This window comes from Balaenoptera borealis (assembly GCF_965194805.1).
Source record: "Balaenoptera borealis genome assembly, chromosome: 4".
NCBI lineage: Eukaryota > Metazoa > Chordata > Mammalia > Artiodactyla > Balaenopteridae > Balaenoptera > Balaenoptera borealis.
The window spans coordinates 3319632-3340891 of NC_138861.1; the positions used below are offsets into that span (position 1 = coordinate 3319632).

The 21260-nt window shown below is 45.4% G+C and overlaps 1 protein-coding gene and 2 long non-coding RNA genes across 4 annotated transcripts in view; 2 read left to right on the forward strand and 1 right to left on the reverse strand.

Annotated features, from left to right (window-relative positions):
* Nucleotides 1-21260, forward strand: part of LOC309628373 — a 351833-nt gene that overhangs the window by 281170 nt on the left and 49403 nt on the right. The gene's annotated exons all lie outside the window — the stretch shown is intronic.
* ETFDH (electron transfer flavoprotein dehydrogenase) overlaps nucleotides 1-21260 on the forward strand; it is a 37050-nt gene that overhangs the window by 15034 nt on the left and 756 nt on the right. For both annotated transcript variants that reach the window (XM_082391337.1, XM_082391338.1), the window contains exons 3-12: nucleotides 48-277; nucleotides 2267-2348; nucleotides 2787-2905; nucleotides 5134-5211; nucleotides 11444-11590; nucleotides 12783-12923; nucleotides 14118-14261; nucleotides 17686-17854; nucleotides 19539-19721; nucleotides 19994-20215. In XM_082391337.1, coding sequence (XP_082247463.1) covers nucleotides 48-277; nucleotides 2267-2348; nucleotides 2787-2905; nucleotides 5134-5211; nucleotides 11444-11590; nucleotides 12783-12923; nucleotides 14118-14261; nucleotides 17686-17854; nucleotides 19539-19721; nucleotides 19994-20215 — 1515 coding nt within the window. The remainder of the gene's footprint in view (nucleotides 1-47; nucleotides 278-2266; nucleotides 2349-2786; nucleotides 2906-5133; nucleotides 5212-11443; nucleotides 11591-12782; nucleotides 12924-14117; nucleotides 14262-17685; nucleotides 17855-19538; nucleotides 19722-19993; nucleotides 20216-21260) is intronic.
* LOC309628379 lies at nucleotides 17851-19532 on the reverse strand. Its single transcript, XR_014244469.1, has 2 exons — nucleotides 18479-19532; nucleotides 17851-18153 (listed from the first exon to the last, which is right to left on the reverse strand). It is a non-coding gene; the product is annotated as an uncharacterized lncRNA (long non-coding RNA).

Here is a 21260-nt window from a genome sequence, read left to right on the forward strand (position 1 = left end):
AAATGGAGTTACAGATGTTACCTATGTTTAAACTCTCTCCCCTCCAGGGGTGAACATGGAGCGGTTTGCAGACGAGGCAGACGTGGTCGTCGTGGGTGCCGGCCCTGCGGGGCTCTCCGCAGCCGCTCGGCTCAAGCAGCTGGCGGCCCAGTACGAGAAGGACATCCGCGTGTGTCTGGTGGAGAAAGCTGCTCAGATAGGCGCGCACACACTCTCGGGGGCTTGCCTGGACCCACGAGCTTTCCAAGAGCTGTTCCCAGACTGGAAGGAGAAGGGAGTATGAAAAGCAGTTTTTTATTCCCAGTCTCGTCTTTATTGCATCTCTGTTTCCAAATGAAAGGAATGTGGAAAACCTTTTCACCCAGTTCTGTCTCTTAGAGGATACTTGTAGATAGGTTTTTAATTTTAAAAGGGCCAAAAAATTTGAATCATATCAAATATAGTTAAAATTTTAAGCTATTAACTCATTTTTATTTAATGCCTTCTGCACATAGTATTTGTGAACTGGATTTATGAGAAGGTATTATCTTGAGAAGATCTTTGAATAAGTAGAAGATCTTTGAATAAATACAGCTTTTTGATTTTGAGGGTATTTCCTAACTTGTTCCATAGGTGTTTATATCATTGTTCTTAATAAAGTGTTCTATAACTTTTCTGGGACATTGCAGTATCTAAAGCCAAGGAGGATAATTTAATCTAATTTTCTAAGGAAATACATTAATAAGACCCCTTATAACGCAAGCAGAAAAGTCACTGGTATGATACACAGAGAATCAAGTGCTAGTTTTACTCCAGTCATCATTTGTATGACCTTGGTTAAAATATTGTACTCTATGCATCTCAGTTTTTTTCTTCTGTAAGATGGGGGGTTTTTTTGTTGTTATTTTATTTATTTTTGGCTGCATTGGGTCTTCATTTTTGCACGCGGGCTTTCTCTAGTTGTGGCGAGCGGGGGCTGCTCTTCGTTGCGGTGCGTGGGCTTCTCATTGTGGTGGCTTCTCTTGTTGAAGAGCATGGGCTCTAGGCGCGTGGGCTTCAGTAGTTTTGGCTCGTGGGCTCAGCAGTTGTGGCTTGTGGTCTCTAGAGCACAGGCTCAGTAGTTGTGGCTCACGGGCTTAGTTGCTCCGCGGCATGTGGGATCTTCCCGGACCAGGGCTCGAACCCGTGTCCCCTGCGTTGGCAGGTGGATTCTTAACCACTGCGCCACCAGGGAAGCCCTGTAAGATGGGTTTTATTACACCTGTTCAAGGTATTCAGTGTTAGAATATTTAGTATCTGTGAACATACTCTGTAAAGATGGTTAAAAAGCAAAATTCAGCTGAGTAAATTTAAAGATCAAACTGGCTTTATTCAGTGATTCTGGGCAGCATCCCATCTAGCACACAGAAGGAGCTCCAAGGAGCAGCAGAAAAGGAAAGGTTTTTACAGGCAGAAAGGGGGTGGGGCACGGAAGTCATAAGCAGAAGGGTTATTTCAGGGTATTCCCTGGCGGTCCAGTGGTTAGGACTCTATGATTTAAAATACAAAAAGGGGGGGAAAGGGTTAGTTCAGGCACTGTCGCCTACCAGGCGGGGCTCCAGGTGGTGCCTCACGAGGGCTGGTAGAGAGGCTGCCGGGTAAGATTACATTCCTTGGAGAGGCCGGGACTGAATGAGGTTAAGGTCAGGGCTGGGTTTGCTGACGTGGGGCTTGCTTAGCGCAGGGACGATGCTCTTCTTTCTACAGCAGTGAGCTCCTTGAAACTAGAAACGCTCTAACTTTGCCTAATTAACTTTCTCTCTTCAATGTTACATCAAAAATAGGTATTACTGACACACTAGCAATTCTAATAGAAGAAGTTTTCACGTCAAAGCCTTATGTGGCCAGGCAGAGCCAGTCCATTCCATACCTGTTAACTGCCTTCATCCGGACGAAAACTAAAACTCTCCTCTTTCCATGGAGCAGGCAGTTACAGCAGGTGCCTGGGCACCTCCCACAGAGGCAGGGAGACAGGAAGACAGCCCCCCTGATGTTCACTTTCAAAGGTGGCTCCAGGGCCCCCAGCAAAGACATTCCTGGGATGCAAACTGGCTTATTTAGGTTTAAAAAGATTCCCATGCATCTCAAAGAGACAAAGGATTTACAGTGTCAAGTTCTCCAAAGGAAGTGATGGAAGAAAAGGGAGGAGGATAGTTCCCTTTCCTTTTTGACACAGTAGTTTATGATTTGTATTTACCTCACAAATATGAACTAAAAAAGTCCTTTTCTCTCCTCCTTTTGTTTCCAGGCTCCACTTAACACTCCCGTAACAGAAGATAGATTTGGAATTTTGACAGAGAAATATAGAATTCCTGTGCCAATTCTCCCAGGTGAGGAATGATAAATACTCATAGACTTACAGAATTCCACAGCTGGAAGGAGCTACATTTCATTGGGTGGAATCCCTTCCTTTTACAGATGAGAAAACTGAGGCCCAGAGACTCGAAGGACTTAACCAAAATTTCACAGCTAGCTTGTGGGGAAGAAAGCAGGCCTAGAGCCCAGTGCTTTTGTCTTCCAGTCTGGAAGAACTGAGATAGTCTTGTAAGGCAACCAGGAATTTTTAGTCTGTAATGTCATTTTCTATGTAATTATTTGAACTCTAGACCAGAATTGTTATAAAATAAATTGAAATTATGGCCATAAGATGATGTGTGTGTATTTATGTAGAAAGTAGACACTGATTAGAATTTCTAAATTAAGTGTTTCTGTTTTTGAGATGTCAGACTCTAAAAAGTCAGACTTGTAAACCAAGCATGTATCTGTAGGTCTCCCAATGAACAATCACGGCAATTACATCGTGCGCCTGGGACACCTGGTGAGCTGGATGGGAGAGCAGGCGGAAGCCCTGGGCGTGGAAGTGTACCCCGGCTACGCGGCTGCGGAGGTTTGTGCAGCCCTGTTCTTAGTGCTTATAGGACACGGTCTCTGTTTCTCCTGAAAAGCAACCACGATGGGTACAGAGGTAAATAGATGTATATTTTCAAAAAGCCGTAGGATTTTAGAATTGCAAGATCAGAAGAAATCTTAGCAAGATCTCACCCAAGAGCACTTGAAGTCCTTGTCGCCACATCAAGTGACTGTCCAGCTTAGGACTGAACACCTTCAAGGATGGAAAATATCTCCGATGTTTGGTTTGTTGGTGAGACTCTCTTCCTTAAGTTGAGGAGACGTTTATTTACTGTTTTATACCGTGCGGAACAAATCTGTGCCCTCCTCCAGGGAGAACTCTCCAGTTATAACTATGCCCTGCTCTCCTTCCCCACCTTCGCAGGTGGCTTTTCTCTTCCCAGTTGAATAGTCCCCATTCTTGCAGCCACCACGTTACATATTTCGAGTCCCGTCAGTATTCTCCGTGCCCTCCTCTGACCGCATTCCCTTTTTCTTCCCTTTCTAAGTGGCACCCAGAATGCCTGCACTATGTCAAGCCTGCTGTACAGCAGGGCCATTACCCTCTTCATTCTGGAAACTGTTCTTCCAGTAATTTCCTCACAATAACTCTTTTGGCAGCCACATTGGACTGTAGCTTCTCACTGAATATTATTGGGGAAATTATTCAAAATAAAATCTCCTGCCAGCCCAGAAAAATCACCTCTACATACTATAAACAAGAGTGAAACAGTTCTTTTCTTGCCAAGAGTGCAGTGAGGCTACAGGCCATCTGCTAGGGAGGTCGCCGAGACGGAGAGAAGCCTCACCCTTTCACAGAGCCAGGCAGGTACAGGGCACTGCATGCACGTTAATCGTCTCTATCCAGAGGACACATAAAGCGTCCTGTATCTTTGTGACAAGCGGGAAGCGACAACGCGGAGGCCAGCACGGAGCCCAGACTCTTCCCCCAGAGAGAGGGAGACCGGCCACCATCCTGCTCCATGGTCACACCTCAGACGTGTCCCCGAGTACCCAAGAAACACATTGCTGAGATACAGACCTGGCAGGAGTCTTACCCATATATCTAAGAGAGACAGAGAAAGGGTTTACAGTTTTCTAAAGGAAATGCTAAAAAGAATCTGGATGGGAGAGGGAGTTCTCTTGTTTTTGGCACAAGCAAAAATTGAAAAACTTTGTTTTTACCTGTACAGTATATAAACCAAATAAAACACATGGTCCCTGCATTACACTTGCCGCTACTGATTTCTGGTTTCCCAGTTCATGCACATGCATTTGGTTTTGCATTTCTCCCAATTAAACTGTGTTCGACAGGAATCAAAGTCACAAGTAGGTGTTTTGTAGCATCCATGATTTTCACTTTTTGAGTGTATCTGCACACGTGCCCGCCCGCGTGCGCTCTCTCTCCCTCCGTGTCTCTCTCTGTCTCTCTCTGGTCCCCTGAAGCTCTCCTCTCCTCCCCAGGTTTTGTACACCGAGGCCGTCTTCGGGTCCAGGCCATAGCCACATACTACTGTGGATTTGTTTTCAAGGTGTCACATCCATTGCTGCTGGTTCTTGTTTGGCCTTTCCTCTCCCGTGGTTTCTGCTGAGGTTCTAGTGTACAGTTTGTTCTTTCCTGTCCAAAGAGCATTTTCCTCCGGAGGAAACAGAAACCAAATAAGAGAGAGAATTGTTATTTCTCATCTCCAGCATCATACCTTTGACCAGTTTTCCCTCTTCTTTGTGGTCCAGAAATAAACTTTAATCACCCTTGGGCTGCCTTCAGCCCCTCTCTGTTTTGTCTTGTTGTTTGGTCTCTTGGTTTGGGGTCTGGGCTCACTGGGGACAGAAGCTTTCCCGACACTGTCCTTAGCCGCCCACCTGACGGTCCAGCCTGTCACGGGCCCTGACCCCAAGTTCTGTGCACATGCCTTTGACCCCTGAACTCGGCAGAGGGCTTCCTGCTGCATCTTCCCGGCTCCTTCGTTGTCCTCTGGCAGCTCCCCCTGTTCTTCCTCACCAGGTCGGGGCATTTCCTTCATTTCCAGCTGTTTGAGCTGTGTTCTGTTCTGTCTAGAAGGGAGTAGCTTAGAAGCACATCGCCTTTTTTGCCAGAATATTCTTAAGCCTTTGTCTCTATAACCTTGAGAACAAGTTCACCTTCTAAAAATTGAAGGCTGTTTATTGTTTCTTTGCAAGCGGTTGTGAATCCCTAGGTGATAACCAAACGTGTTTTCATTCTAGGTCCTTTTTCATGAAGACGGTAGCGTGAAAGGAATTGCCACCAACGACGTAGGGATACAGAAGGATGGTGCGCCCAAGGTATGCACGTGAACAGTTCTGCGCTTCGCAAACTGACAGTGAAAGAGAAAGAATCAACTCACACGCAATAATTTAGTCTTGCTACAAACTGCACATTAATTAAGTGCACGTTAGAACATTAGTTATTAATGTGGAATTTTTCTCATTGTTAAAAAATAGAGAAACATCTTTGAACTAACCATAATTTAGGCAAGTAGATATAACGTGTTTAACAATAATTTTCTTAAAAGATAAAAACATGACATACAAATATAAAACAAACATGGGTCAAAGATTTTATTTCACTCATTAATTAATGAGGGAATCAGTAAGTTGTTAGAACCAGTTCAAGGAGAATCAAAAACCATGCACACGTGCGTCAGCGGCTGGGCCACCTCCACGGTGTCCACTTCTGTGGACAAGAGTCATTTGCATTATTACTGTCAGTAATGCTGCTGGAGTCTTTGACCGGATTTTGACATCATTTGGTAAATGCAAAACTGATTGCCTTCATCTCTTTCAAAATAGGCCTGGATGGCCTTCTGGTTTTCACAACTTGTTATTTTTGCATTTGTAAAAGAAGAGCTCCTAAGACATGGATCTCACACTCTGTAAGATCCCTTGGAAGGGACAAGGAAAAAAATACCTTGCTTTCCTATGATAACAGGAACAAAACACAAATTAACATCTTGATAAATTAACTTGCCTATTCATGTTTATTTGTGGATTGTGTTAATTTCTCAACTAGATTAGAACCTCCATGAAGGTAGAGCTCACGGAGGGTTACTCCAGGGCTAGCAAAGCGCCGGGCAGTGCCAGGGCCTCAGTAGAGATCAGTCAGCTCCTAGTTAGTCCTCGCTGCCATCCTAGAACAGAGCTGGGCGTCTAGTCTAAGTCTCCTCCCGCAGACCGTCCTGCTTTTCACTCCTTCCTGCGTAGAGATAAGCAAGTGCCAAAGCTCTCGAGTCTTACCTGCGTCGTCGTTCTCCTGGTGGCTTGGCTGGCTACACCAGAATCGCATGCGGCCTTGGGGCTCAGCCTGTCCTGTGGCAGGGCCCAAGAAGCTGTCTTGTAACAAGCCCCAGGATTCTGATGCATAGCCAGGTTTGCAGCACCTCTCATCTCATCCTGCTTCTCACAGTGTGACGTGTGCCCGCAGCACAGAAAGCCAGACTCTGACAGCAGGAGTTTGCAACAAAGTGAGAGTTTATTGCAGGGCGCCCAGCAAGGGGCTGTGAGACCAGCCTCTCAGATCCACCGCAGCCTGGCCTTTGGGTTCGGGCTGTTGTAAAGCAGAAGAATAAAGAGGCTGGGAAGAATCATCGTCTCGTGACAGTTCTTACTCTGTTTCGGGGGTCAGGGTGTCTCTGGCTGACGACGCTCTGGCCGGTGGTCCACGCCTTGGGGGTCTGTGGGCTCATCTTGCCCTGGAGAAGCAGCCTGAGTTTGTACGTTAGTGATGAGACCTCCAAGAGCCATTTTAGTACAGTGACTGTGTTATCAGTGACAGCCACTGTAGTCATCGGGCTCTAGTTGACTGGTGTTGAGTGAGCACAGGACGAGGTCAGAGGGCCCAGAAAGGGAACAGAGTTCTGGATGGAGAGGAGTCATGAACTCAGTAAGGGGGCTCGGGCTTAAGGGAACTCAGTGATGATAAAAGAACGCTGTCTTTCCTATATTCTTTCCTGTGTTATGGCTGTTCTTTTCTGTATTATGATCATTTGATTATAAATTGCACTTTATTCTTTAAAAATGTCCATATTTAATATTACAACAACATTGAAGCACGCAAATTCTTCCATTCTGATAGTTCTTTTTGTGTGTGTGTGTTGTCAGGATATTTGTTCAAATGTATATTTTTGTGTCTTGTGCTTTGTACTTGTAAAAACACTCACATATTGTATTTATATAGATATAAAAGCATAGAAGAGTATAGTGGAGTCTCAGTAATTCGAGTTTGTAAATTTCTTTTTCTTTTTTTTTTAAATTAATTTATTTATTTTTGGCTGTGTTGGGTCTTTGTTGCTGCGTGCAGCTTTCTCTAGTTACGGCGAGCGGGGGCTACTCTTTGTTGCGGTGTGCGGGCTTCTCATTGCGGTGGCTTCTCTTGTTGTGGAGCACAGGCTCTAGGCGCGCGGGCTTCAGTAGTTGTGGCTCGCGGGCTCAGTAGTTGTGGCTCGTGGGCTCTAGAGCACAGGCTCAGTAGTTGTGGTGCACGGGCTTAGTTGCTCTGCAGCATGTGGGATCTTCCCAGACCAGGGCTTGAACCCGTGTCCCCTGCATTGGCAGGCGGATTCTTAACCACTGTGCCACCAGGGAAGTCCCCCTTTCTTTTTTTTTAATTTATTTTATTTATTTTTGGCTGTGTTGGGTCTTTGTTGCTGCACGTGGGCTTTCTCTAGTTGTGGTGAGCGGGGGCTACTCTTTGTCACAGTGCGCAGGCTTCTCATTGCGGTGGCTTCTCTTGTTGTGGAGCACGGGCTCTAGGCACGCAAGCTTCAGTAGTTGTGGCATGTGGGCTCAGTAGTTGTGTCTCGTGGGCTCCAGAGCGCAGGCTCAGTAGTTGTGGCGCACGGGCTCGGGCTTAGTTGCTCCACAGCACGTGGGATCTTCCAGGACCAGGGCTCAAACCCGTGTTCCCTGCATTGGCAGGTGGATTCTTAACCACTGCGCCACCAGGGAAGCCCATGCAAGTTTATTTTCATCTGGCCGGTGGGGTGAGGAGAAGCAGGGATGGATTCTTTGTGCTCTGCCATTTGGCTCCGTGGGTCCTGGCGTGGTCAGGCTTCCTCCTGCTCTTGCACTGAAACATTCTCGTTGCTCAGACACCTCCGCCTGGTGGTACCCAGTTCTCTGTCCTCTCGCTTGGCCCCTGGTGGGCAGTGCTGGCACAGCTGAGTAACTCCTTCCTTCCTGAACGCTGTGTGGACCTGGCTTGTCACTCCACCTTCTCCTGGTTTTCCTGGTGCTTTGCGGCCCCTCCCGCCGCCTTGCTCTCACTCTGCGCCCGGTCCTCGGAGTGTCCAGTGGCAGGGCTTGGAGCGCGGCCCCCCTGAGGCCCCCCCGAGTCCCAGCACCCTGCGTCCTGCTGCTCATTCAGCAGCTCTAATCTTAGGTCTCGTGGGCATCTTACGGTCACAGCTCTGATGTGGACGTCTTCACGCTTCGGAGGTTAGGTGACTTGCCCAGGGCCAGGCCGCTGTTAGGTGGTGGAGCTGGGGTTCAGGTAGAGGCTCCAGAGCTGCCCCTTGAACACGAAGGGGCGTATTGCCTCTAAGAGGAATGTTTTAGTTCATTGAGGTCGAGTTGTTTTGTAAGTGGTGCTGAGTAAACTGCATGTACATCTGGAAGCTTAGACCTTCATTTTTTTAAAATTCTGATGATTTCTTAAAACAATAAAAAAATTAGAAATCTAGGTTATAATTACAGCCTAGGTGTAGGGTAGATAAGCCATCCTATAAAGGCAAGAAATTAAAAACCTATAAGAGGCAGGCCTTTTTTAACTATTTAAAAATTAAACACTTCTGTATACCAAAAATACCAGTGAGTCTGCAGATAAGCAGGAGATCGGGGGAAACATTTTGACGACCCATGGTGTCAAAGAGCGCTTCTCCACTGACAAGAAGAAAGAGAGCTCAGTAGAAGAACATGCAGAATCTTACAGAACGAAGAGCAGATCCCGGTGAGCAGTAGCCGCTGGCCAGCAGGCAGGTCCTCTGATGTCTGTTATCTGGGCCCCAGGCTCGCATGCCGGCCCCCCAGCCCTCCGCCAGCGCCCGTGCCCTCCTCACGGCACGCAGGCACACTTAGGCCTCGCACGCCCGCGTAGTTATTTATACTTAGTGCTGCCTCTGTGCCTCGCCCCAGGGAAAGGGACAGTGTTTTTCTGTCATCTCTGTCCCAGTGCCTAGCATACCACCTGGCACACCAGAGGGGCTCAGTTAATATTTCTTGAATCAAAAAGAAAAAGTTGCTGAAAAGAGTAATCCGGAAAATGCAAATTAAAATAGCAGTAAGTTAGCCAGCTCTACACGTAGCAAAACCGTGAAAGGAACGGTTATACTGTCACTAGCTAGAAATAGGAAAAGGGTCTTCTTATACGCTGTGGGTGGAAATGTGAATTGTTCAGCCTTTGGGGAAAGCAGTCTGGGAACATCCCATAAAATAAAAGGAGGTGTGCCCTTTGATTGTACACTGCCACTCCTGGGAACCTAGCTTACAGGAATAAAAGCACCAGTGTTGTAAGGATACATACACAGGGTGTATGTTTTATGACATTGCTTATCATCGCAAATAAACTGGAAACAGTGCGTTGCCCATTGGCAGAATGGCTGGATAACCTACGGTGTTCCCGCACGGACTACTGCCCGCCACTAAAAAGGAAGATTCGAGCCACACAGTGACTTGGAAAGGTTTCCATGAAGTATTATTGTGAGAAAAGTAAGACACAGAAAAGTCTGTATTATATGATGCTACCATTGTGAAATGAATCAGGAACCAAAACAGTTGAGGTGTCTATGTAAATACCTCAGTCCACAGGTGCGTATGTATATATATTTGGGTAAAACTTGGCATGCTAGGCTGTTAACAGGGTTTATGGATGAGTGAAGTATAGTAAGAGGAAGGAGATGGGAACAAATCCAAAGGTACTGAGCACAGTCACTTATAGGATGTGTGTGCACATGTATGACGTTGGTGAGCTCTGCACAAGAGACACAGAGTTACCAACAAACGTGAAAGATGTTCAGACTCTCTAGTGACTGAACGTATGAAATCAGTAGTGAAATAGTTCTTACCACTTAGAACGAAAATATTTTGCATCAAGGATATCAATCTGAGCCATGCTTATAATAGTGAAACAGCCTGGAATAACCTAAACGTCCAGTTATTGAGAGCTGATTGAGAAGGTAGGAATCTGTTCAAGTATTAAAAATGAATGCTTAGGACTTCCCTGGTGGTGCAGTGGTTGAGAATCTGCCTGCCAGTGCAGGGGACACGGGTTCGAGCCCTGGTCCGGGAAGATCCCACATGCCGCGGAGCAACTAAGCCCGTGCGCCAGAACTACTGAGCCTGCGCTCTAGTGCCTGTGAGCCACAACTACTGAGCCCGCGAGCCACAGCTAGTGAGCCTGCGTGCCTAGAGCCCGTGCTCCGCAACAAGAGAAGCCACTGCAGTGAGAAGCCCGCGCACTGCAATGAAGAGTAGCCCCCTCTCGCCACAGCTAGAGAAAGCCCCGTGCGCAGCAACGAAGACCCAACGCAGCCAAAAGTAAATAAATTAATTACTTAAAAAATGAATGTTTAATTTGGTGTATATTGCCTTAGGCAAATCACTTTATATTGTATAATGTGAAAACAGTTATAAAATGCTTTGTCCATGTAAACCATTTTTTTGTATGAATGTGGCTGTGTACACACAATACCTGTAAACGTATGAATGGAGAAATACCGGGAAATACATATTTCATAAGAGACTCCTTATTATTCTGCATTCCTTTATTCAGGAGCTTTACTGAGTACCTACCATGTGCCAGATATAAGTGCAAAATACAGAGAGCAAAAGAGAGAGAGAAAGACTTTGTAATTGCAGCTTATTTTTTCCCCTTGGAAATTAAAATGGAAAAAGCAAGTAGCTGCAGAGCATGTTAGGAGGGTCCTGTCTGTGTTAGGAGGATATAAATAGACTTTTTTTGTAGGTTTTTTACTCATGGAAATTTCCTGGCATGATTCACAAGAAATCTATTAATAGTGTGTTTTGCTTCAAATCATGGGACTGGAAAATCAGGAACAATGGGGAAATGGCCTTTCACTTCAAAAACATTTTGTTTTAGTTACATAAGCTTCAGGTGTCCAGCATTATAATCCACCATCTGTACACTAGACGGTGGTGAGCGCCCCGAGCCTGGCTACCGCCTGTCACCACCCACTTGACCCCCTTCACACACTTCGGCTGCCCCCCTTCACTCCTCACTGTACATTCATTTGTAGGTAAGTGTTCGTGGGGGGGTGAGCATGCTTTATTTGTTTTTTTAATTCATACAAACTTAACCATTCGATCAATATGACAAAGACACAAGGTACACTGTAAAATTTACATTAGATTCCACTTACAACAGTACTTAGTTCTGTTACTGAAATTATATATCTGCACCTTCTCTTCTATACCTGAATCGTAGATCAACTCAAAACTGACCAGAATGTGAATATTTTTAAAATTGTCAAACATTGCAATTTAACGTGTTCCCGTTTCTTAGACAACTTTCGAGCGGGGGCTGGAACTACATGCCAAGGTCACAATTTTTGCAGAGGGCTGCCACGGACACCTGGCCAAGCAGCTGTACAGGAGGTTCGACTTGAGGGCCAGCTGCGAGCCCCAGACGTACGGGATCGGCCTCAAGGAGGTACTCGAGTTTGCTGGTGTGACTTTCATGTGAAAAGATGAAGCTTACATTCATTTGTATTGTCGTGTGGTTTATAATATTGATTTAGTTTTATAGTTATATTTTTCACTAACCTGAAATGTTCATAATGACTGAAAATATTAGGGATATTTTTCAAGAGGCTGGAGAATATTACTAATCAAATTTCACTATTACCTAAATTGTGTCTGCATGTTCTAGTTGTTTTATCAAATGTTGATTGAAGTAAGTCTTGAATTTGAAAATATTTGTAATATTGATTTTTTTCATGGTAATGCCATCTGCCCTAATAGGATTTGACCTGTTATCCAATGCTCTTTGTAAAATGACCACATCCTACAAGAATTGTTTATTCAAAATTATAACGTAAAGATAATTTAGGTTATGAAATATACACTCAGCCGCAGTATATTGACCTGCAGCCTAAAATTTAATTAGGCTGAGTGTTGTATATTTTCTCAGTTTATCCAAACCTTAGGTCTATTAGCGTAAAAGTTTCATCATAACTCTTTTGTTAAAAATCTTTTTAGGGTAAAGCTCAGAAAGTTTCAAATTCTATATATAACTAGATTCATTATATTGTGAATAAGGGCTTAATTGTTTTGGTAGACTGTACATAATTCTATGTGATGGCACATAATATCTGATTTTTAGATAATATTTCCTGTGGAAATTGTTGTTTGCAATTTAAAACTTAACCATTCTGAAACAGGATGATCACTTAGCTTCAGTCGGAGAGAGGGTGGTGCAGGAGGGAGCACACTTTTTTTTTTTACTGAAGAATAACATCTGTCCCGTAAAGTAACAGATCCGTAGTGCAGGGCGCAGCTCACGTTCATGAGGCGAACACACCTGTGTGGCCGTCACCCGGGTCAAGGTGTAGGTGGTTCCCAGCACCCCATCTCTTCAGCGACGTTTCCCACAATCGCATGAACGCCTTACCCGTCTGAGAACTTAATTAATGCCTTACAGAGTTCCTGACCTGTTTCTTTACTCCTGTCATCCTGCTGCAGTTTGATGTCATTTTCTGGGATATTTGAAGTACTTTTTTGTGTGTTTCTCTTATTTCTGCTTTTCAGTTGTAACTTTCATAAATAAGGCATAAAACTTAGCAAGTTTTATACATGTGGTGACATAAAACATCTAAATAATACTCTAGGACTTTTTTTTTAAGTTATGGATTATCGATGAGAAGAAGTGGAAACCCGGGAGAGTCGATCACACTGTCGGCTGGCCCCTGGACAGACACACGTATGGGGGCTCTTTCCTCTATCACCTGAATGAAGGGGAGCCCCTCGTAGCGCTCGGCTTCGTGGTAAGTTACACTCCGTGATGGGAAGTTCCACTCTGAGAGCCACTGGGTCTTCGGTGTCACAGAACCAGGGCTTTGCATCTGGAGAATGTAAAAGGCTTCTCATTTAAAGCTTCCTCTCTGCTTTTATCCACATGTGAAGTGCTTATGGCCACTGTAGACAGTGGTCTGCTTCAGCTCACGTAGCCGTAGTACCGTAGCTGCTACACGCCAGGCCCTGTGCTGGATGCTTCCCTGGGAATCCTGGTCCGTAAAAATCCTGTGAAGTTGGTCTAGCGTTATTTTACTGGTGGGAAAACTGAAGTCCAGACAAGCTAAACAGCCTTCCCAGACACACGCACTAAGTGACAGAGGCAGGATTCATGGCCGAACCTGTCTGACCTGAAGCCCGTGTCCACTGTGGCACGCCACTGCAGGAAGTGCGGTCCGCACTGGGTTTGAACCTCTAACGAAAACAGGACCATTTCCTCCCTTTTGGTCGCTTAAACATCTCTACAGTAAATTACATCTTGAACATTACAAGGAATGGAAAAGTGATATGAGTTACTGCACCTTGCAGTTGCGGCTTTATAGTTCAAGGTCATGATTAGACTTGTATATGACACGTTGTTAAATTTATGCATTATTGTTGTGTTCGGTGCATCACTGCGATTTAGTTTTTATAGTGACTTAATCTTTTCAAAGCAAAAAAGGTTTGGTTATTAATTTCAGCATTTTGGTAAAACTCTAATCTCTAATGTTTTTCACCTTCTTTTTTTGTAAGTGCGATTACATTCTTTTTCTTCATTTTTGCCTCAGTAGTACTGCATCGAGCTTATTAGTTTATTTCTGGAGTTGGTATTGAGAAATGAATGATAAATTTTTACAACTCCTTTTGTAGAAACATAATGTGCAATACTTACCTACAAATATTTTTCTAATTTGGACTTTGATTTACAAAGCACAATGATTTATTAATACGTTCTAAATGTCTTCAAGTTCTGCCAATTATAAACACATGGCATCCTTTTGTTTACCCTTTCTTTTCCAAACAGATTTTATTGGGTTATTTATTTAAATTTGGGTCATTGCGTACATTTCTCCAAGTACTTTGAGTACAAGCAATTTAATGTACATGTTCTCTGGTAAATATTGCTCACATTTCAGCCTGATATAATTTGAAATAACAATGTCTAATTTAAATATAAACATTTTAAGGTTGGTCTAGACTATCAAAATCCGTACCTAAGTCCATTTAGAGAGTTCCAGAGGTGGAAACACCACCCCAGCATCCAGCCGACGTTGGAAGGTGGGAAAAGGATTGCATACGGAGCCAGAGCCCTCAATGAAGGTGGCTTTCAGGTAACACTTCCCGCGTTTTTAACCCTTATTTCTGAATAAATTCAACGTTGAAACATAAGGTAACAACTTTAGATAAAGGATAGAAGATTATCTCAGGAAGAAAATTTAAGTAACTAAGCAAAGCACCCTAGTATTTATAAAACGGTACCACACCAGAGTTCAATGACACCATGAATTTAGTTTTAAGGATATATTGATTTCTAGAGAAAAATTCATGGGCTTTTTGTTTATTGGTTTGTCTTTAACCAGAGTATTTAAACTATGTGATCCAAGATCTTTTCCTTTATTCCTTTGCTGCCAGGAAACTCAAGGACAGATGTAGTTTTCAGCAAAGGTAATTAATTAATCTCAACTACCTGGTGTCACCCATGCCCTTCAGGTGGCCTCTCTTAAGTTTTTACCCTTAATTGTCCTATTTTAGTATATGTTCAAAATAAATACTATCGAGTGCAGTTAATTTATTAAGTATTTAGTTATTAAACAAATAATTTATTAAGTATTTAGTTAATAAACAATGAAACAAGAGCTAGATGGCTAACTATGATAAAAGCTATTAGAACTGTTTTGGAAATAGTATTAGACAGGTAAGATGATCTAAAAGTCAGCTCTAAAACTTATACCAAACGGTTTGGTCAAGTTATTTAACTCCTCGGGCGTTAAGGGATCATCTGTAAAATAAAGATGATCCCTTCTGTCTCTAATATTCTAGGAATCTAGAACTATTGATATTTTAGAAATCTGATATCTTTTTGTTTTTAATCTGTTGTAAAAGTAACAAATAGATCATAGAAAATTGGGGAGAAAAGCTGACTTAACCTTTAAAGTGAAGTTCTAAATACATTCATAAAGTCAAGTAAAATCACAGCTAAATTATGAATGTCATCACTAGAACCCTAAAATAACACTGTCCCTAAGTTCCGTTGCTGCGGGGTTACCTCTCATGAGGTTGTTTTTATTTCTGGAGCAGTTATTCGTTTGCAATAATATTTGCTAAATTTCCTATGTTCAAGCCCATTAAGCTTTTTTGAGTAATGTGCATAATACCTATTGCCAGCCTAATTCTACTCTTTAACTTATAGTGTAAAGGCTTCTGTATATTCAGTGGTACGTGCAGACTCGTGTTTATGACACCTGCCTCGTGTGCTTCAGCATCTCACATGATCTTTAGATGAGCAGGAAGAGATGACCCCACACACACAATACACTTCTTACCTAAATTTTCTGATTTAATTAGTCAAAGGTTCAGAAACTTACTGCCATTAAATTTTTGAAGACCCTTCAGAGACAAAAATTTGGAACATCCAATTTTATTTTGCGCTAACAAGTATTACATGACTTTTTATTTCTCTTTCTTCAGTCTGTACCAAAGCTCCCCTTTCCTGGTGGGTTTCTAATATTTAACCCCTGTGTTTTTGGGGGGGGGGGGTTCTTTTTTTTCTTTTAGTGCAGGGAAGTGTAATTTTGTTTTGGTACAGAAATAGTTTAGGTTACAGAAAAGTCCTAGGAAAAGGAAGTTATGAGACTGATGTTACCAATTGTCAGGTGGAAGGGTAAAATCTGTTACTGTAGAACTACTCCAGGCCATACCCATCTTCTTCAGTGATATGGCCTGGTTCCTCATTTTAACCCCCGTTTTCTTGTTTGTTTGTTTTTTAAATTTATTTTATTTACTTTTGGCTGCCTTGGTTCTCCGTTGCTGTGCGCGGGGCTTTCTCTAGTTGCGGTGAGTGGGGGCCACTCCGAGACCCTGCAGTGCGCGGGCCTCCCATTGCGGTGGGTGGCCTCTCCCACTGTGGAGCACGGGTTCTAGGCGCGCGGGCTCAGTAGTTGTGGCGCACAGGCTTAGTTGCTCCGCGGCATGTGGGCTTTTCCTGGACCAGGGCTCGATCCCGTGTCCCCTGCATTGGCAGGCGGATTCTTAACCACTGCGCCACCAGGGAAGCCCTAACCCCCGTTTAATGGAAGTCCCAGAATACATCTCTCTGTACGACTTTTCCTGGGTCCCCCACATCCTTAACAAGACGTCCAGCTGCCCACACAGGGTAGGATCCTCCCAGAACTGAAAAACACACATTTCCCTTGGGCCATAACATTTTTTATTCTTAGGACTTAAGCGCCCACTGGGAAGAATTTGCACTAGCGATCCGTGTCCTTTTATTAAACGTCAGTCTTCTGGCTCCTGAATCAGACTTAGGATTAGCAGGGCCACAGCCTGATGAGAGGAGCATTGCCATGATCCAGGTTCCTAACCGTTACCTCTGTTTGCAGCTCCTGGCATTCCAGAAAGCCCTTCCCCCTGTTGTCTGCTCTGCGGCCCGATTTCACGCTCTCTTATCTGTGTGGTTCTGATGCTGAGTTTGGTTGGAGAACAGCAGTCACACCTGGGCCCGCCTTCTTGTGCCAGCATTGCTTTTGCTTCTCACCGCCCCTCCCTCGCAGTTAGAACTCTGTAATCACGGGAGCGCGGCCACAGCCCCTCGGCGTGGCGGCTGACGGTGGCGGGCTCCCCATTGACCTCCTCTCCTTAGGGTCCCTCTCAGCCCATCGGCCAGACTGTCACCACCCACCACTTTCTCAACAGAGACCCGTGGCTACTGTAGGGAGCCTCCAGGAGGAAAGAGCAACTCCACGGCTCTCTTTCCTTCCTTTCCACTCCGCAGGTGACGGTGCCGTCTCCTTTCCACTCCGCAGGTGACGGTGCCGTCTCCTTTCCACTCCGCAGGTGACGGTGCCGTCTCCTGAGGGGGGCAGTCTGTAACTTAGCTGCTGCATCGTGGGGCTAAACCAAAACTGTCACCCACCCTTTAGTACGTTGTTTTCCGTCAGAAGTGTATACTGAGGCCCAAACAACCATCTTAAAGTTTATTTTGGAAATTCAGTTTGTTCTTAGGTTAATTAAAATATATTATTTAAGGTAGTGGCTAATTGTGGTGATGCCATGATTAGAACCTAGGTTTCCCTCCCTGGACATCAAGGTAAAACAAGGAGGTATGAAGAGTTAAGATAACATCCTTTGTAAATCATGTGTTACCCACAATGCGTGTAAAAGCAGGTCACAATTTAGATAACAGTCGTTCAGGTTCAGAGAGTATTTTTAATTATGACATAGATATGTATAAATAAAAACATCTTATTTAAATGTTAATGCTCTGGTCTTAACATCTGTCTCATGTAGGGAAGTCATGGGGAGGGAGGTGGAAAAAGTCTTAACAGAAAAAGATCAATAGTTCTGATCCTCGTTTTTAGAGGAGGAGAAAAACTGCCCTGGCTCTGATTTCTCTCTTCACTCGTATTCATTTTCGTGTAAATTTTTTTTTTTTTTCGGTTTTTCCCTACAGCTTTCAAAGAGGCTGTAATTTGGTGTATTCGGTTCTGTTTGTTTAATTTGAACTAACAGATGCACTTTGACTGTTTCTCTCCTCAGTCTATACCAAAACTCACCTTTCCTGGGGGCTTACTAATTGGTTGTAGCCCTGGTTTCATGAATGTTCCCAAGATCAAAGGGACCCACACAGCAATGAAAAGTGGGATTTTGGCAGCAGAATCTATCTTTAATCAACTAACGAGTGAGAATCTGCAATCAAAGACGATAGGTAAGAACCTCCATTTATTCTCAGGTTCTTCACGGGGACGTTTAAAAGGAAGCTGTGTAAACGTACACTCGGTGTACAGACAGAGGATGACAGCGGATAGAGTCAGGAATCTTGGCGGTCTGGTGCGTTGATTGTATCGGGCATTGAAAGGTGCCTCGTGTGACTGTCGCTCTGCACACCGCGCCGAGATGCCCGCTGGGCCAAGCCCACTGCAGCCTGCGCGCCGTCATGGAGGGTTTTACGGCCGCCACGCGCCGTTTCATGAATGGCAGGTAGAGCGGCCCGAGGTGTCCCGCCCCCTGGAAACAAGTTCCACGTGCGGGTCCCGCCTCGTATCGCACAGGCCCAGGTGGACCCTCGCGGGCGCCCCCCGACCTTCACCCCTGTCACCTCCATCGCGGACACGCTCCCTGGGTCCCGGGGGCCCCCGGCTGGCGGCCGGCCCCGAGCTCCCCGCACCTCGGCTCGGCTCGCTCTCCGGGGGCCTCGCGTGGACCTCGCCGGTGAAGCGGCACCGCGCGCGCACACACACAGGCGCGCGGCTCTCTGCCAGCCCCGCTGCCCGCGCTGCCCCCTCGCCGGGGTGCTCCACCTTCCGCCCGGCTCGCCGTCTAACGTGCTCGCCGGTCAACCGCGCCGCCTCGGGCGGAGCACTCCTCCGGAGCGGGGCCTTCGCTCCCTGTGGCCACACGCCCCAGCGGCAAGCCCGCAGATACCCGACAGACAAGCCGCGTGCCTGAGGGTCGGGTGACGCGCTCCTCCAGCTAGCTTGTACCTTCAGGTGTGCTCGGAGACGGGGCCCTGCGGGGGAGCAGGAGGGACCTCGGCGGCCAGAAGAGGCAGGGCCGGTGCCTCAGAGCTCCTCGCCGAGCCCGCGTCCCGGCCGGGCGCCAGCCCCGCTTGCACCGCGCACGTCGGGCCGGAGCAGGCAGGTCACCGGCACCAGGAGGAGGGAGGTCACGGGAACCAAGACGTCCTGGTAGAGATCAAGTGCAGGGCCCCAAGCTCTACGTGCTGCCACCTCCTAGGGCCGCCACAGCCGAGCACCACGAACTGGGCAGCTTTAACCGGGAAGGTATTTGGAGTTCCGCAGGCGAGCACTTGGCAGCTGTGTCCAAGTCTCCAGCTTCCAGGGACCCCGGGCTCCTGGCAGAGAGCCGCCAGCCCCTGCCTTGTCTTCTGTGTCCGCGTGGCGCCCTTACAGAACGCCAGTCATTGGACCAAGGGTCCAGGCCGCTCCAGCATGCCCTCATCTAACTCGCTATACCGGCAGCGACCCTCTTCTGACCGATTCTGAGACAACTAGGGGTCAGGACTTCAGAATACCTTTCTGGGCGGTCACGGTTCAGCCCGTAACAGGTAGAAGTGTTTCAGTGATCAGCTCCATTAGGTAGCATAAACTCTCTTAGAAGCTTCCTTTTCAGGTTCACTGAATTTTGAAACTAATTTTCCATGCTACCAGTATGGCCTTACTGCCTATTAACAACCTATCAAATGGGTATCTTTTTGGAAGATGTCAGCATCTATACATGAAACGTTCTTCAAGTGTGGTCTCATATGACCACCTGCTTTTTATAACTATGTAAAAGTCATCTGTCATTTCGGTAGCAAAGTACCTTCACGATAAAGTGTTTTATACTCCTTGAGGCAATTTCACTTAACATTTCATGTTTTTCATAAAAAGGACTTGATGTAACTGAGTATGAAGACAATTTGAAGAAATCATGGGTGTGGAAAGAGCTATATGCCATCAGGAACGTCAGACCGTCCTGCCATGGCATCCTGGGTGTGTACGGAGGGATGATTTACACTGGAATCTTCTACTGGATATTCAGAGGGATGGAGCCCTGGACCCTAAAACATAAAGGTAATTCCAGCCTGAGTATGAACGTTAGTCCTTAGGAAACGGGATCCAGTAAGTAGGGGAAAAGGTGACCTTTTACACTTTACTGTTTTAAACTTGCTTTTTTAGAGAAATGATGAATTCAGTATCTTTAGGAGAACAGGGTATCATTGTTGAAAGAGGGCTAAAGTCTTAATTCTTCAGTATAATATTTACAGGCTTTTATTAAAATGTCTAAGGAAGTACTTTAGAATTAGATACATTTTTACTAAAAACCTTCCTCAAAACTTGGGAAGGTTCTGACTCCGATCAGCTCAAGCCAGCCAAGGACTGCACACCTATTGAGTATCCAAAACCAGATGGGCAGATCAGTTTTGACCTTCTGTCATCCGTGGCTCTGAGTGGCACCAACCACGAACACGACCAGCCAGCACATCTGACCTTGAAAGATGACAGTGTACCTGTAAACAGAAACCTGACCATATACGACGGGCCCGAGCAGCGGTTCTGCCCTGCAGGTCAGTACGCGCGTGTCCATCCACTCCTGAAACGTCAATAGAAGGATTTGCTTGAAACACGTTAGAAATAGGCTTCCGTTTTTTTAAAGAAATTTCTCCTTCTATTGCTTTCCACTCTGAAATTGTAAAAGACTCCCACCTCCAGCTTCCTTTCGGAAACTCATTCTTCTTATGTTTCTACTCTAATGCTAGGGCAGTAGGGATTTCTCATTAAGCCTAATTCAGATGGCATTTCTCAAAAGCAGCCTTTCTCTGTTTACCCTCAGTGCAATGTTAAGGGTTACGGGAAAAAGCACCAAACACCTCTTTCCGTGTTCACGTGACTTAAAAAAAAATCATTTCTGTCACGGCTGCTCCTGTCTGTATATACGTATGCTCACGTACACACACACATATACATTATATATGTGTACACAGCCTAGAATACTAGATTATGGCCACATGCAGCTCAGGGAAATGGTCCCGGACCTTAAATCCATCACGGATACTGTATCTTCCAGTGCTGAGCTTTCAGCTAGAATTACAGTAGGAACTGGGTCTCGAGTGCTGGTAGAACAGCATCCAGCTGTGTGAAAATCAGACATTCTGGACAGGAACTAGAACATTCGCTCTGTGGGGGAGGGGCCTGGACTGTCTCGTGACTTTATCTTTTAACCATCTCTGTCATCCCGCTGGGTTGTAAGCTGAGGGTAAGGGCTGACCTAATTTGTCTGTGCAGTCGTGGCGCACATGTATACGGGCAGATCTCATTTTATTGCACCTGGGAGATACTTTTTTTTACAAATCAAAGGTCCCTGGCAACCCCGCGTTGAAGAAGCCTACTGGCGCCATTCTTCCAACATTTGCTCACTCCATGTGTCACATGTGGTAATTCTTGCAAAATTTCAAACTTTCTCATTATTATATTTGATATTGTGCTCAGTGATCTCTGACGTTAGTACTGTGACTTGCTGAAGGCTCAGATAGCATTTTTAGCAATGAAGTGTATTTTAAGTAAGGCATGTACATTGTTTTTTAGACATAATGCTGTTATTGCATGCTTCAC